This window comes from Mesoplodon densirostris, chromosome X (assembly GCF_025265405.1).
Source record: "Mesoplodon densirostris isolate mMesDen1 chromosome X, mMesDen1 primary haplotype, whole genome shotgun sequence".
Taxonomy (NCBI): Eukaryota; Metazoa; Chordata; class Mammalia; order Artiodactyla; family Ziphiidae; genus Mesoplodon; species Mesoplodon densirostris.
This window is the reverse complement of record NC_082681.1, coordinates 119,828,980-119,843,517: the sequence shown is the minus strand read 5'-3', so window position 1 is coordinate 119,843,517 and position 14,538 is coordinate 119,828,980. Positions and strand designations below refer to the sequence as shown.

The 14,538-nt window shown below is 32.8% G+C and overlaps 1 protein-coding gene across 4 annotated transcripts in view; it reads left to right on the top strand.

Annotated features, from left to right (window-relative positions):
- Positions 1-14,538, top strand: part of CNKSR2 (connector enhancer of kinase suppressor of Ras 2) — a 257,184-nt gene that overhangs the window by 120,932 nt on the left and 121,714 nt on the right. For all 4 annotated transcript variants that reach the window (XM_060086861.1, XM_060086860.1, XM_060086858.1 and 1 more), the window contains exons 7-8: positions 591-650; positions 4,377-4,445. In XM_060086861.1, the coding sequence (XP_059942844.1) occupies positions 591-650; positions 4,377-4,445 (129 nt within the window). The remainder of the gene's footprint in view (positions 1-590; positions 651-4,376; positions 4,446-14,538) is intronic.

Below are 14,538 nucleotides of genomic sequence, written 5' to 3'. Positions count from 1 at the left end.
ATATAGAGATGATTGGATGCAATTATTAAAACTTCATCAATAAGAAATTAAGGCAGAAAATGTAGGATACCACAAAAGAGGAACGGAAAAAAATTTTATATAAACTATTTTATCATTTTTCTGTCTCCAGTAGTTCTTTAGTGGCTCTGGAGAAACCTACTTTTTATTGTGTAATATGAATCAAGTATAATAAGCTAATAACATCCCAATATTTGAATTCCCATTGTAACTTATATTTTGCCACAGAACATGTAGTATGGATTTTGAGGGGAGTGAGGTGTGTTCTTCCTTCAGGATATTGAATTACCATGCTGCATTTCGTAAGTTTCATAGGCAATTCTCTTTTCAAGAAATCATTTGATTATGCTGAGTACAGGCTTCTTCAGGCAAACTTTAGAAGCCAGAACATTCAGAGAGGAATTTCTTACCAGTTTAAAGACAGCCTTATTGGATCATGGATTCATCCCCGGGGCAATGGCAATTCTAATTTGATAGGGCTTTTTTTTTTTTTTTTTTTGTAAATGAGGTTATAATATACTTGAAAATATTTCAGTTGCTTCACTTATTTTTCTATGCTGTCTTTTTCTTAGGGTATGTATATTAAATCAACATATGATGGCCTCCATGTAATTACTGGCACTACAGAAAATGTAAGTATTCTAACATTTCATATTTTGGTGTGTGTTTTTCTTTTTGTTGTTAAACAACTTATGTAACTCACATAATTGAGGTTCACTTCTGAGGACGTGACAGATTAGGATATAAAATTAAAAAGACATATTGAGTTAGTAAGTGCTTTTGGGGGGAGAATTTCAGTCATTTCAGTTAGTTTAGAATAGCTGTTTACCTGAAATAAATCGGATGTTTTTTGTTCACAGCCAGAGATTTGTCTTTGTTAAGTATTATCTGATTCATGACAAGTTATTGTGACATCTAAAAGAATCCACTTCCATCTGTCAGACAGTTTAGTTTTATTAGGAAACTTAATTCAGGTAAGAAAGAAACATCAGATAAGTCAGGCTTTCTGAATACTTGAAGTATAATTGAACTTAATTCAGTGGAGGGGCAGCATGGTATAGATCAGTGTGTTTTCACAGTGAGGTCTGTCCCTGGACCAGAAGCATCAGCTTCCCTTGGGAATGACCCACCCCAAACCCACTGAATTAGCTCTGGAGACCAGCCTGTTTCTTAATAAGAGATTCTGTTTTAACAGGTGGTTCTGAGACATGCTCCAGTTTGAGAACCACTGCAAGCGGTGGGTCAGAGTCCCTAGGCCTAGGCCCTACACCCAATTTTGCATTTTAATGGCAGTGTAATATTTGGCAAGTCATTTACCCTGTCATTGCTTTAATTTCCTCAACTGTAAATTGGAAATAGTATATCAAATAATACATCATCTGCACTACATACCTCACTAGGTTGTTGTGAAAATCAAATAAGCTAATAAATATGAAATACTATGCTATAAAGAAAGAGCTACAGAAATGTGAAGTGATTGTGTTGGACATTAACACGATCAGTGTAATAGATTTGAATTGCTTATTAATAAGTCATTTTTTCTGCATTTGGTTGTCCCAGATTTCCATCCCACTTCTCTTAAGCAGGTTCTGAGCTTTGAAATTTTTTCTTTTAGAAATTCTGACAAGTTGCATGTTTATACCATGTTCCTTCAAAGAAGACTGAGGTGGAATTAGTTAATCTCAAGTTATTATTGTTCTCAACATTTTACCAGCATTTTCTTTTAAAAAAGACAACATTCTTTTCACCTGATTCACCTATTACTTTAATCATTTATTGATTTTTTCCCTCCTCCGCTTCACTTAGTTTCTTGTGAATGGTGAAACATAATATACATTGCAGTTGTATTGTTTTACTGACTTCACATTGATATTAAATAAGAGAGTTATATGGGATCAAGAATATCACTTATATGCATATTGTCAACTATTTAAAATTTTTAAATGCAGTGAGATGCTGTATAAACTGTGCTCTTGTCACTGATTGATCATTCTCATTGGTGTGTACATTCCCCTGATACTTTGTTTATTCATTTGTTCATTTAACAAACCTCTGCCTCATGTCTGCTGTGTTCCAGGCTTAGGACTAGGTATTGAAACAATTTTTAAATTAAAGTAGCTTGCTGCCCCTAAGGAGTAAAAGTAGGGGTTTATCAGTGTAAACAGGTAGTGAAATTTGCATAGATAGACAAAGGAAAAAATAGTAAATGTTGCCAAGTGAAATCAGGGAAGGAATCACAGAAATGGTCATTTTGAACTAACTGTATCTTGAAGAATTGATAGGAACATATCTCTCTATATTGTATGGAGTCTGTAAAAAAAACTTGAGCGCTATATGCATTGCTTATATTACTCAGTAATATTTGATAAATGGATGAGTGACCAAAGAAAGATTGATTCTATGAGTAGTTCAGATATAAGCCATAGATTAAGAGTCATCATTTCTTTTTTCTTGAAAATATTTTATTATTTTTGGTACCCTCAGTCATTTATCATTAGATCTGTGTTGAGTCTTAGTAAAGCTTCTCACTAAGTGGGTAAGTTATTTTGCTTTGCTGTGCCTTAGTTTCTTAGTTTTCTCCTATGTAAAATGAGGGGTTTGAATAAAATAGCTCTTTTAACACTGAAAGTCTATAGTTTGTATGAATTATTTCCTTTTTTACTCATCTGTGCAAAAAGTTGTTTCGGTTTCTTTGAATTTTATGTACCAACTATCATTTTTTTTACATCATGACTTAGAGCCATTAGCTTGATTTTTTTTTTCATACTCTCCTTTTAAAAGATCAATTGTGAGCCAAAAGCACAGGAACTGACTCTAGTTACAGCTCGGTTTACGAACTTTTCAGAAATGTTACATGGTACTTGTTTGATCGGTTTACGAACTTTTCAGAAATGTTAACATGGTACTTGTTTGATTTGGTAGGTGCTGTAAAATAAATACTTGTTTTTTCTTGTTATGACACTATTCTTAGGGTTGGGTTCACATCCTAGATGAACTACTCTCTTAATCATATGGTTGTGTTATTACTTCAGTAACTGGAATTCCCTGAGATGCCATCTAATCTCCATTTCCAGCCTCTGGCAAATAATTTTATTGGGAATTTTTTAATTCGTTAAATTGATTGTTTTAAGACTTATTTATTTTGGAAATAATTGGAAATTATATTTTGGAAATAATTGGAAATTGGAATAAAAACTAAAGGAACTGGAAGTCACTTTTAAAGAAAATCCTATTCCAGTGTCTCAAAAGTAGCATTTTACTTTGCAGATTGCATCACCACATCATTCTTCTTTAGCTTTCAGTAGATATGCATGAGTAATATTACAGTATTTATAGTTGTGTTTGATAACTTAACACACATATGAATATACAAATATATTTTTTCATAAAAACACATTTCCTGTATATTCAAAAGTCCATATACATATTATCATTAAAATGTCTAATAATATGCATAATCAATAATCGATAGTCACTAGAGGGAAAATAAAGAATAGAATTTTAAATTAATTATCCATACCTACAATATTATAAAATTTCTGTCTTAAATCTCATTTTAGTTTCCTAAAGACTTCATAAAACTTGTCAACATTAGCTTACCAAAGTTGTTTTTTGCTTGTTTTTGTTTTTAATGTCTTTGGGGAGTAAAGGAAAAAAATGATAAAATTGTTACATCCTGTAGAAATGCTGGCATTTTAGTTTATTTAATGTGATTTTATTTGCCTATATGTTACACTGTATGAAACATAAGAAATAGGATTCTCTTGTAGTTAGATAATTAGAGAGAGAATGTTATATAATATAACTTTGAACAAGTGGCAATCCATCTTTTAATTTGCTTTTCTCATTTATTCAGGATTGATGGTATTAATGATGAAATAAATTAGCAATTTCATCATTAGTTGACAGAGCTTTGATGCTGATCATAAGCATGTACTTGAAAATACTTGTTTGCTGACGTTAATGTGAATTATTTGTATTAAATGAAAAAGATCAATGTTTAAAAAATAATGTTTTGACATATATATTTTTGAATCAGTTGCCCAATAGAGCCTGAGAGGGTTGTCTGTTTAAAGTGTGCAGTTATCATTTTCCCTTAATGCTGTCAGAAACATATTGGTCTTTTACAACATAAATACCTATATATTGTTTTACATTCCTGCTTTCTGTCATTAGTTATACATAGAATACAAATAGTATATCAAATATTAGTAACCATTTTTGCTGGTTTATTTTCTTGAAGATTATAATTAACTCTTGATCTAATTTAAAAGGGTGAACTTACTGTAGTGTTTCCACAGAGAAGAAATGACTGATAAAATTTATGTTCTTTATCATTTCCTTTATGTTAAATTTAGTCACCTGCAGATCGGTGCAAGAAAATCCATGCTGGTGATGAAGTGATTCAAGTTAATCATCAGACTGTGGTATGTATAATTACCTTACAAGTCAGTGGGAGGCACTAATATAAAGATTGCCTAGAGCTTTGAAAGAATACCAGTGGAATGAAAGGCCTGTTTGTGTACAAAATAATCGAATAGCCTTTTAAAAAATAACTATTTTTCTTAATTATCTGAAGAAATGTAAGGCATAGTTTTAAACGAACATGAGGAAATATTGGTGGTGGCTGAGTTTAGATGTACATTTCTATATGGACAGGTGCAGGATAATATTACTCTATGAACTGGGGTGATCATTTTGGAATAGAAATTAAAGTGACAGTGCATACAAATTCAACCTTTTCTTGATATAACTTTTAAGTTTCATTTTATAAATTATCAAATTACCTAGTAGATATGTTTGGTAACAGCATACATTCATTCATCTACTTTAACATTGATTTGTTCATTAAAGCAGATTGGTTTATTTTAATGTCAGTTTTTAAATTTTAAATTGGAGTAGCTGAATTGGCTTTTCATTTCCCAAAAGAGGACTATAGTTGAAGTTTTAAAACTATTGCACTTAACTAAATAAGTTCATAAAATTTTTTTGCTCTATGAACCTCACAACTCCCTTTCTAGCTAAGAACGACAGTGGCATTCTGTGCCTATGGTAGATTTTCAACGGCAATTTTTCTTAATCTTAGATTTAGAAAATGAACATCATCTGATTTTCATTTTGGACTACTTTCTGTCTCAGTTGATCTATCTCTGCCAAAATAAAGTGTAAAGTTTTTTTAAAATGAAGTTAAAATTAAAATAATCTGATTATTGATTAATAATCCTCATTTTAAAAGAAAGTGGGTTTTTTTCCTGGTAAATATTCACTTATGGCTCACTAACTCTTCAGAGTGAGTAATTATTTCCTGTTGTACCTTTTAACTAAATTTGGTTTTGCATGTTCTAGTCATAGAAGAAAGGCTGTATTTTGGGGGTAAGAAGACTCATGTGAAAAGTCTGATCTTTCTCGGTGATTCTGATATTAAGGCAGACGCTATTTCAATTTTGGTTTTGAATAAACTGAGAAGTTTGTGATATTTTGGAGAGGCTCCTGAACACTGATAATTAAAGTTATGATGTTTCTTCAATGAGTTCATTATCTAAGTGAATAAAAGTTAATGAAAGTTTGAAAAATTAAATGTGTGGGTGTAAAGTTAATACTAATTATTGTTAGTTAATTAATGGAGAATATTGGTAATCGACAGAGCCTATCTACACTATGACAGTTTTGATGATAAGTTCTCATTACTAGAAACTATACAAAGTGGTTGTCTTGAGTAAAGTTTCTTGTCCCCTAGGATGAGGATTTGGGGCAGTGGGATAAAGCAGCTGCTTCTTCTAATGTTCATGCTGCCTCCATTTCTACAATGTAACCTTAACAAATATGACATCTGTTGGATAGTTGGGCCTGTTTCCAGTTGGTCAATTCTAAGAGGGTAGAGATTAGTCTCTAATGAAAAATAAAATTGTTAAAATGATACTCTTTGTGGAGCAGATTCTCATGTCTATTGTATATGAAAGTCTTTAAAAGACTTCAAGTGAACTAATAAAATCTCTATGGATTGGTGATATTTATATACTGTGAGAATGTGTCAACACATCTTTTCATCACAGGAATATTCTAAAATATTAAAAACTACACAGAATGATGGTTGGGGGAACTTGCTTTCAGTTTTTGCTCTGAAACTGACTTACGGTTTTAAGTGAGTCATGGTAACTATTTAACTTTATCTTTTTAATAATAATAACCATAGCCAACACTTACTGTGTTCTTACAGTGTGCCAAGCATCATGTTAAGTAGTTTACATATTTTATGTCATTTACTCCTCACAATAATCCTATGAAGAAGGTGTAAGTGGAGATTGAATGATTATTTAACCCACCCACAGCTCAAAGCTCACTAATTACAAGGCCCATGCTCTTACTTCAGTTTTATTATACTCCTTCCCCAAAGTCAAATTATAAAATTATCAAACAAAAGGGGAGGAATTCTAATAATCCTGTAAGTAAACCCCAGGATTCAGGGAGAGATTACAGAGAGCCAAGGGTAGAGAAGAAGAGAGGAAGTGAGAATTTACGTAACTGGGGTAGTGGTTCAGCTGAACTGAAATTAGAAATGGGGTTGAAATTTAACTTGACTGCCACTTCTTCACTCACTCCTTTCCTTCAGATAGACAAGATATGTAAAACACAATGCCAGGCACACATGAGGAGTTCAACAGAAACTAACTTTCCAACCTCCCTCCCTCCCTTTTACCTACTACAACAGTTGGGCCAATTGGAGCCCAGTTCCTTGACAGACTGCTACTACAACCTACAAATTGATTTTGGATGATAATAGAGACATTCTCTGTCAGGAAATTATGTTGAATTCCATGAAAGTAGCCTTCCTTAATAGTGTGATCAATTACCAGATTGTCTTCTTTGCGTTCAAGTAGAGGCATAGTTGTGCAAGAATGGTACCTTTCATTAAATGCACCCTACTCTGTCCTCTTTTTCTTGCTATTGCCTGCATTGTGGTCTGTGCAGTGCTTTTAACTTCTTACCAGACAATATACAGAGGTGGGGAAATGGACATTATCTGAGTTTTATTACTACAAAAGGCTTGATAGGTTGTTAAATTAGTTGAAACAAGTATAAGTTATTTGCAGTCTGCAATTACCCCTTCTCTCCCTGCATTCATAACCAGGGACATTAGAGGTTGGTTATGATGTAATAATTACATTAAAGTATGGCCTAATATATTTGAAATACATATTTAATGATATTTTAATCCAGTAATTAACTGACCAGAATAGTGAGATTTTGCCAATATTATTCTATACCAATTTAGATTCAATAATGAAAAGAGTAATGTTCAATTTTATATTTTGAATGTTATTAGCCCAGTTAGTAGTTTTCTGTAATTCTAAAATTTCCTACTGCTACAGGTAGTAATGTACAATATAAAATTTGATAACTTTTCTTATTATAAAATACCTAGAAAAGCAATGTGAAATTTATCCCTAAGAGTATGAGAAAGTTAAATAATCACAGATGAATTCAGATACTATTTTTTGAAATTGCTAGTATGGTATATCTTCAAGATGTCCAATTAGATGTGTGTGTTTGTGTGTTTCTAGTTTGCTCTTTTTTAAAAAAAAGTACATTTTCTTATTTGAAATGAAACTGGAAGTTTTATGTCCTTTTTCACGTTGCTATATTCTTTATTATAAGTGGCTTTTAAGCTTTTCTAATCAACATACTTCTGTGGCTGAGAAACTGTGGCTGCCAGGTAGGAAGAAGAAAAAATCATGAACATCCAAGCAAAGCAGACTGAGTCCTATTGCATGTCTTCCCTGCCAGTGAAGATCCAACTCCTCAAAGGCTGCTGGAATCTCCCAAGATTTTTTCCACTTCATCTGCCACTACATTCCTCTCTGGGAGATACCTCGGCATAGTTTGAACCAACAACTCTGCCCTCATGATGCACTTTTAACACTTTTTTTTTTAGCTGATGAGACTACTTATAGTTATTAAATCTATCTGGGCGTATTCCTAATGAATCTGTTAAAATTTCATGTCAATGCTGTTTTTGGTGTGTAAGTGTTATAAAGATTCTATCCATACTAAAAACAGATATTTTCTTCTTAGGAATATGAGTTGAAAAGAGTGGGGTATGTGATGGTTGAACCAGCATTTGGAAAATTTTCCTTTTATTTTGTATTTGTAACATATTCACTATTATTTTGGAAGGTCTTCTGGAACCTGGTGACTACATTATGGCAAGAAATGGTTCAATAGATGGGGCTATAAATCCTACTGGGAAATAACTGGGTTGGGATACTCATGAAGAATATAGACTACAACAAATAGGGTGTTAGACATTGATCAGTGAGAGATGGAAGATGAACACTATAAACTAGTGTGTTTTGTTACCCCCAAATGGTAAACGTTGCTGAACAAGACTGCAGGTGATGGCAGAGGGGGTGAGGAGAAGGGAACAAGTTAAAGGACTATTAAGTTATCTCAAAAGGTCATTCTAACTTCATTTATGTAACTCTCAATGGCATCTCCCTTATTCTCTCTTATTCTCACTCTAGTCTCTCATTTTTTACTCTTTCTTCACCCTCTTGTTCCTTCAATCCCAGAACAACAGGCAAGTATTGTTTGAAAGGGAAACCAACGTAATCAGAATGGATGGAGAGTGTGGTGACCAATTAAAACCCAGCTCTCCCTTTCCCTCCCTCTCACCCTACTGCCCTGCCCCTGGACTTCAGCAGGAAGGAAGGAGTGGCTCATTGAGTGGAATCAGTACCACAGTATTGGCTAACACTGATGTGCTTTCTCTCTCTCTCTTAATTTAATTGTTGTCTTTATTTTTTTAGGTTTTTCTTCTAATTCAGTTTTCTTCCCCTTTCCTTTACCATCCTCATCTCTTCTCACTTGACTATTTCTCCTCCATTCTTCACCTCTTTCAGGGTTTTTTTTTTAATTCTTGCCTATTTTCTTCTGTTCTCCTTTCTCAAAAGAGAAAGTATTTATCTTATAATTCCTTATAACCAAAATATTGAAAACTGAGGCCTCAAATGGCAGTATTTGTGGTGCACCTCCTTTCTTATTCCTGTAAACACAAGATGTTGCTGGAATACAGAGATTAAATATTTTAGCATGGTGTTTAACATATTGCTTAATAAATGGTTATGATAATATCCTAAAATAACTCCATTAGGATTCTAAGAAATTGGTATTCTAAAACAGAGCACATGAATTGTTCTCTTTTGGAAGGGAGAAATATCATGAAGAGACACCAAAAATTGAAAGAAATAATGCATAGTAGTTTTCAGTTACTCATAGTAATATTTTATTTCAGGTTCTACCTTATATAGTATGTCATTTATGAGATGGTGGTAGATTTTTTTTCTTTTCTTTTACCTTGAATATCGTGGATTTGATGAGATGTGTGGAAACTGGTTTTGAATTGCCACATATTGATTTAAGTTATATATTTTATTTTCCCTAGAGAAATCAATTCATTACTTTATTATCCAATATAATATTTTATGATTTTTCTGTTATCAAACTAAAATTATCTTAAGTCTTTATATAAAGGAGATAAGTTGTATGATACCTTAATATTGGTAACTTCCTGTGAACCAATTTATTTTTTCTTCAGATCTCTGCATCCTGATTTCTTTCTTATTTATGAAGTTCTTATTAGCTTCACCAGGAAAAGACTAATTGGTTTTAAACATGATTAACGCTAATTTATTTTTATTATTAGAAACATCTTTCAGTGTCAACATACAGTTAATATGGTCTAGTTATTTTACATGGAATTTTAGAAGGTTTCCATATTAAGTGATTATTTTGTATGTTTCAAATGTATCTGTTGGCTGATGTTCTTACCTACTCTGGCTTATTAAGTGTGCAACTCATTTGCAAATCAGTGTCAATAACTATATCCCTTTTCCTACATCTATCAGAAAGGCAAAAGTTGGCCAGTCACAATTCCCTGATTTACTTTCTGTCTGTAGTAGGGGTGGGCCATTAGTAGATAACAGTTAACTGCCTAATGAAGATTAAAAATTATTGCATGAAAGGGAAACACATTAGAACATCATAAAATAGGAAATTCAAGAGATAATTATAAAAGTCTCACATTCTTTTCAGGTTATTTAGCCCTAGGATTTAAATATAGGTTTCATCCACTAAATTAATATGCTGATAAGCTTGGTGGCTGAAATTTTAGGTAATGTAACCACTGATCACTTTCACATTCCCTCTCACCTTATTACTCTAATACTGGGCAATAAGGGGAATTTAAAATTGAGACAAATGGCAGAGAGAGCTCACTGTGACCCCATTTAGAGCTGACACTGAGTTACCTTTTTTGTCTGGGTTGTTGCATTTCTGATAAAATGGTTTCTAAAGATAACTTCTACAGTGAAAGTATTTATGACCATTATGGAAGTTCTTAAACTAAAACTTTTTATTAATAAAGATGTAGAATGCTGTTTATTTAGCTATATAAATGCATATATACACATTCTTTGGTTTTGTTTTGATAAATATAGTCATCTATTGCAATAATAGCTAGTATTTTCAAATACACATATCTGTTAAATGCCTACCAGTAAATGACATTATAAAAATTATTCATAGAAAAGCTGTAGATTTTTAAACATGTTACTTTTTGAATACTAGGGCTTTGGTTCCTTTTAATTATGTTTTTCATTTGGATTCCTAAATTAAATTTAAGCTGAATTTTTCCGTAAGTATAGACCTTTTTTTATTCTTCTCAGAATTCTTATAAATAGCATCTATGGATTTTTAGATAACAATGCTTTATTTCATCCCTTAGCTTTGGTGACTAAGACTCTTTATTTTAAAATACACATATTTCCAATGTCTTTGCAAGGAGAACAGAAATGAAACATAGGAAGGAATGGCTGAAATGTAATAATTTCCATATATATGCAAATACAAAATGGTGTTAAAATTTAACTTATGCAAATATCTCTATAAAAATTTTAGTTAAAAACCTGTATTATTGTGGTTCTTTTAAAATAGCTTACTGATTTTGGGGGGAATGAGGTTCTGTGATATGACCAAAGATTCATCCCCACAGTCTTTCACTGTGATGTGATTGTCTTCCTTCTCCACGTCTCCCTAGCAGAGTCTCTCAGACTCACTCAATTTTATGTTTTGGAGAAGTTAAAGAATACCATGAATGATAGTGAAATAAAAATAAAATGGGCTTCAATTTAGTTTTCTATAGCATATATGAACGTAAACCATGAAGCCCCAAAAATAAACTTTGGGCCTTCAGAGGCCAAAATATTACCAAATAGTGTATTGAGCTGGAAGAAGGGGGAGAGAGCGGTAGGTTCAAGATGCTAAACTATACCCATAGTTTTTAAATCAGCTTGCCACAGAAGCAGAGATACCAGTGATACAAAGGCTGCAGTTAATATAAGTGTTAGGTAACAGGAGATAATGCAAGTAATAGGATATGGAAATGTATCACCTTTGGTGAAAACATTGTGGGTCATTTGTAGAACTTAATGGAAAAAATTATGATTATTATTTTCTTCCTCCCATGAGCTTCCTCATGAGCCAATCAAGAAATTCTGATTTAACCCTCAGAACTTCTTGGTTACGGAGAAGGACTCCAGGAAGGTGATGTACAATAGGTGAGAAACAAAGTACTAGCTTCTTGTAGTCTCCAATTTGGCTTTCTCTCTTGGACTCCCTGTCCATCTTCAGAAGTGAGAAACCGTGTTCTCTGTGCTTTCTCTTTAAATATAACACACACACACACACACACACATTATATATGTGACTGTGAAATGCACATGAAAATATTAACTACCAAAACATATGTGTAAATTCAAATTGTGAGCAGCTCAACACGGTCCAACTTTTACAGTAAAATTAAGCCACATAAAAAACAAATGCTTTGATGTATGCAGTCTTATTTCACTGGATAAGTGCCTTTTAAAGTTAAGGAGACTGTGAGGTGAAGAGTGGCTCAGTGAATAAAGACATAAAATTGTGGAGTTTTTCCTCTAATGAAAATAAAACTTTTTAATTCCCATATTCCTTCTTTTTGAATGTTTGTTCCTTTCATGTTCTCCCAAGATTATCTCTTCTAATCATGTTTGTAAAAATATCAGTACTAAGGTTTTATTTAAAATAGATAACACCTTGGGTCATTTCTGAATACTCTGAATTACCTATTTAAATTACTCCATGTTGGAATTTAAGGTCACATTTTTTTTTGCATTTAGTTACTTAACCAAATGCATACCTTTCAGCTTATATTTCTTTATATTTGAACCGTAGGTAATTCTCTGTTTCTATTCAGTAAATGAATGATTGTGGAAGAGCAAAATTAGGATATCTCCAAATATACTATAGTTTAATATTGTAAGACTTTATCATTAGTATTATGTGAAAAAAGTAAATTTAGGTGAAGGTGAAGTTTGTAGATTGGTACTCAAATTTAGTAGTTCTAGGATCTTTGAAAGATATTGTGTATCAAAATTCATTACTTCTGAAATGTTTTCAAATGTTTTAGTAATGCAGGGGAACAGAGCACTATAATAAATATCTCAGCACCAAAAAATTTGGCAAAAACAGTGTCATTAGTCTCAGGGTGATGGGTTGTATATTGAATTAAGTCTCTTCAGTGCTTTTAAAAGGAGCAGAAGAACGTTTGGGTATAGTGTGACATATCATCAGACATTCATATAGGCACACTTCAAGTCTCTTTGAAATTTCCTTTGTGAAGAGGTATCATTTATACATTACAAACTGTTAGTAAGAGCCAGTGTATACACAGGAGCATGTGTAATTGTTAATGAATGGATCTGTTACTTTGTCTTCTGAAGGATAATAACTTTGAAAACCTTTTAAGAATGTCCTATCTTCCTGCTTGTATGTTGAGAGATGTTTTCTTGTAACTCCAAATACAGTTGTGACAAAGGTAGAGAAGGTCTAAGTTGATAGACTTACATTCTTACTTTATTTTTTAACTTTGCTTACTTGGGACCATAGAGTAGAGATTCTTTTCATATGTTGGTCAAATAATTCACCAGCTATTGTTTCGAAATCAGATAGGCTAGAGAAAGTCCTAAAGGGGTCAGAGACAACTTCTTCCCTCTGTGTACAAAGAGGAAAGGAAGAGTGTCACCTCTTCAGCACCAACCCCAAAGTCTTTTGTGCATCTAATCTGGGCAACCCATTGTCCAAGGACCTGCCCACTTATGTTGTGTTAACCCAAGAACCCCTGGTATCCTCTTCAGCCTGATCAAAGCAATTACAAGCCCCATCTACAAGAAAGCAGAGCCTCTGGCTTTTAACTCTTGGGATACCTTAAAAACTTTCTTGGACAATTTTAATCCTGTTTGTCTTGTATATAAAATGCATTTCAATGTCCAGGTTGGGGATTACATTTAACTAGTAAGACTTGCCATTGTTTAGGGACATTGACTTTTGCTACCTGGACAATCAGGAAGGTAATATTAGTAGTTCGGCATATGTGAAAAGCAGATTATCTTTAATAACAAGGCATATTTTGTGTAAGATGTATAAGTGGGTTTTTTAAGGTTCATTCCAATCCATGAACTTAATGTGAATGAAATATTCTATTAAAATATTGAGGAAGAGAAACTTGGACTATGTACAACCACTACAAAATATTTTTCTAGAAGAAAACTTTGCTAACAGTGTTTATATAATAATAAAGCAGAATCTTTCTATGACAAATAGCAACTATATCCATAGTTATATTCCTTGTCATAAATCACTATGACTTTAGGTCTGAAGTATCCAGGATATAAATACTGTTTTTTTTTTCAAATGTTCATTTATAAGAAAGTTTATTTGGTAATTTGAGGGAAACAATGTCTATTATAGCTTTAGTATCAAGTATATTACATTTAGAGAAAAATTTAAAACTACATCTTGGTTTTACATACAAAACTAAACTCCCTTTGGACTTTTAGGCACTTTATTGTCTCTGAAACATTTACATTCTCATGTCACCATATCGTTTCACTAGTTGAGTTATCAACAAATACTGATTAAGTCTCTGCCATTTGTAAGGCATTGATTGCAGGTATATCCAGACAAATAAGACTCAGTTTTTATCCTAAAAAAAAAAAACCCTCAAAAAGTTCTGTGAGGGTAAATGAAGGGGGGGGTGAAGAAAAATATATAACTTTAATAAGAGGCAGTGCATGAAAAAAATGCCACTGGAGAGATACAAACAGTGTACCATGAGATCACATGAGGAAAATAAGGTTCTAGCTGTAAGAGGCTTTATGATGGTACTGCATTTAATAAGTGCCATTATGGATACGTAAGATTTTATAGGTGGGAGAAAAATTGCAAGTAGAAGGAAGAACGCTTTTGCAAGGATATAGCTGAGGAGAAAAGCACAGTGTTCGAGGGGAACATAATACTAACTTCACCAACTCTTCCACCCATACTGAACTACCGAAAGTTGCTCAAACTGGTTTTACCTTGTCTCACGGCTTTCTTCACTCCCTCAACCTCCACATCACCTTCACGTGTCCAATTCCTAAGAAATTC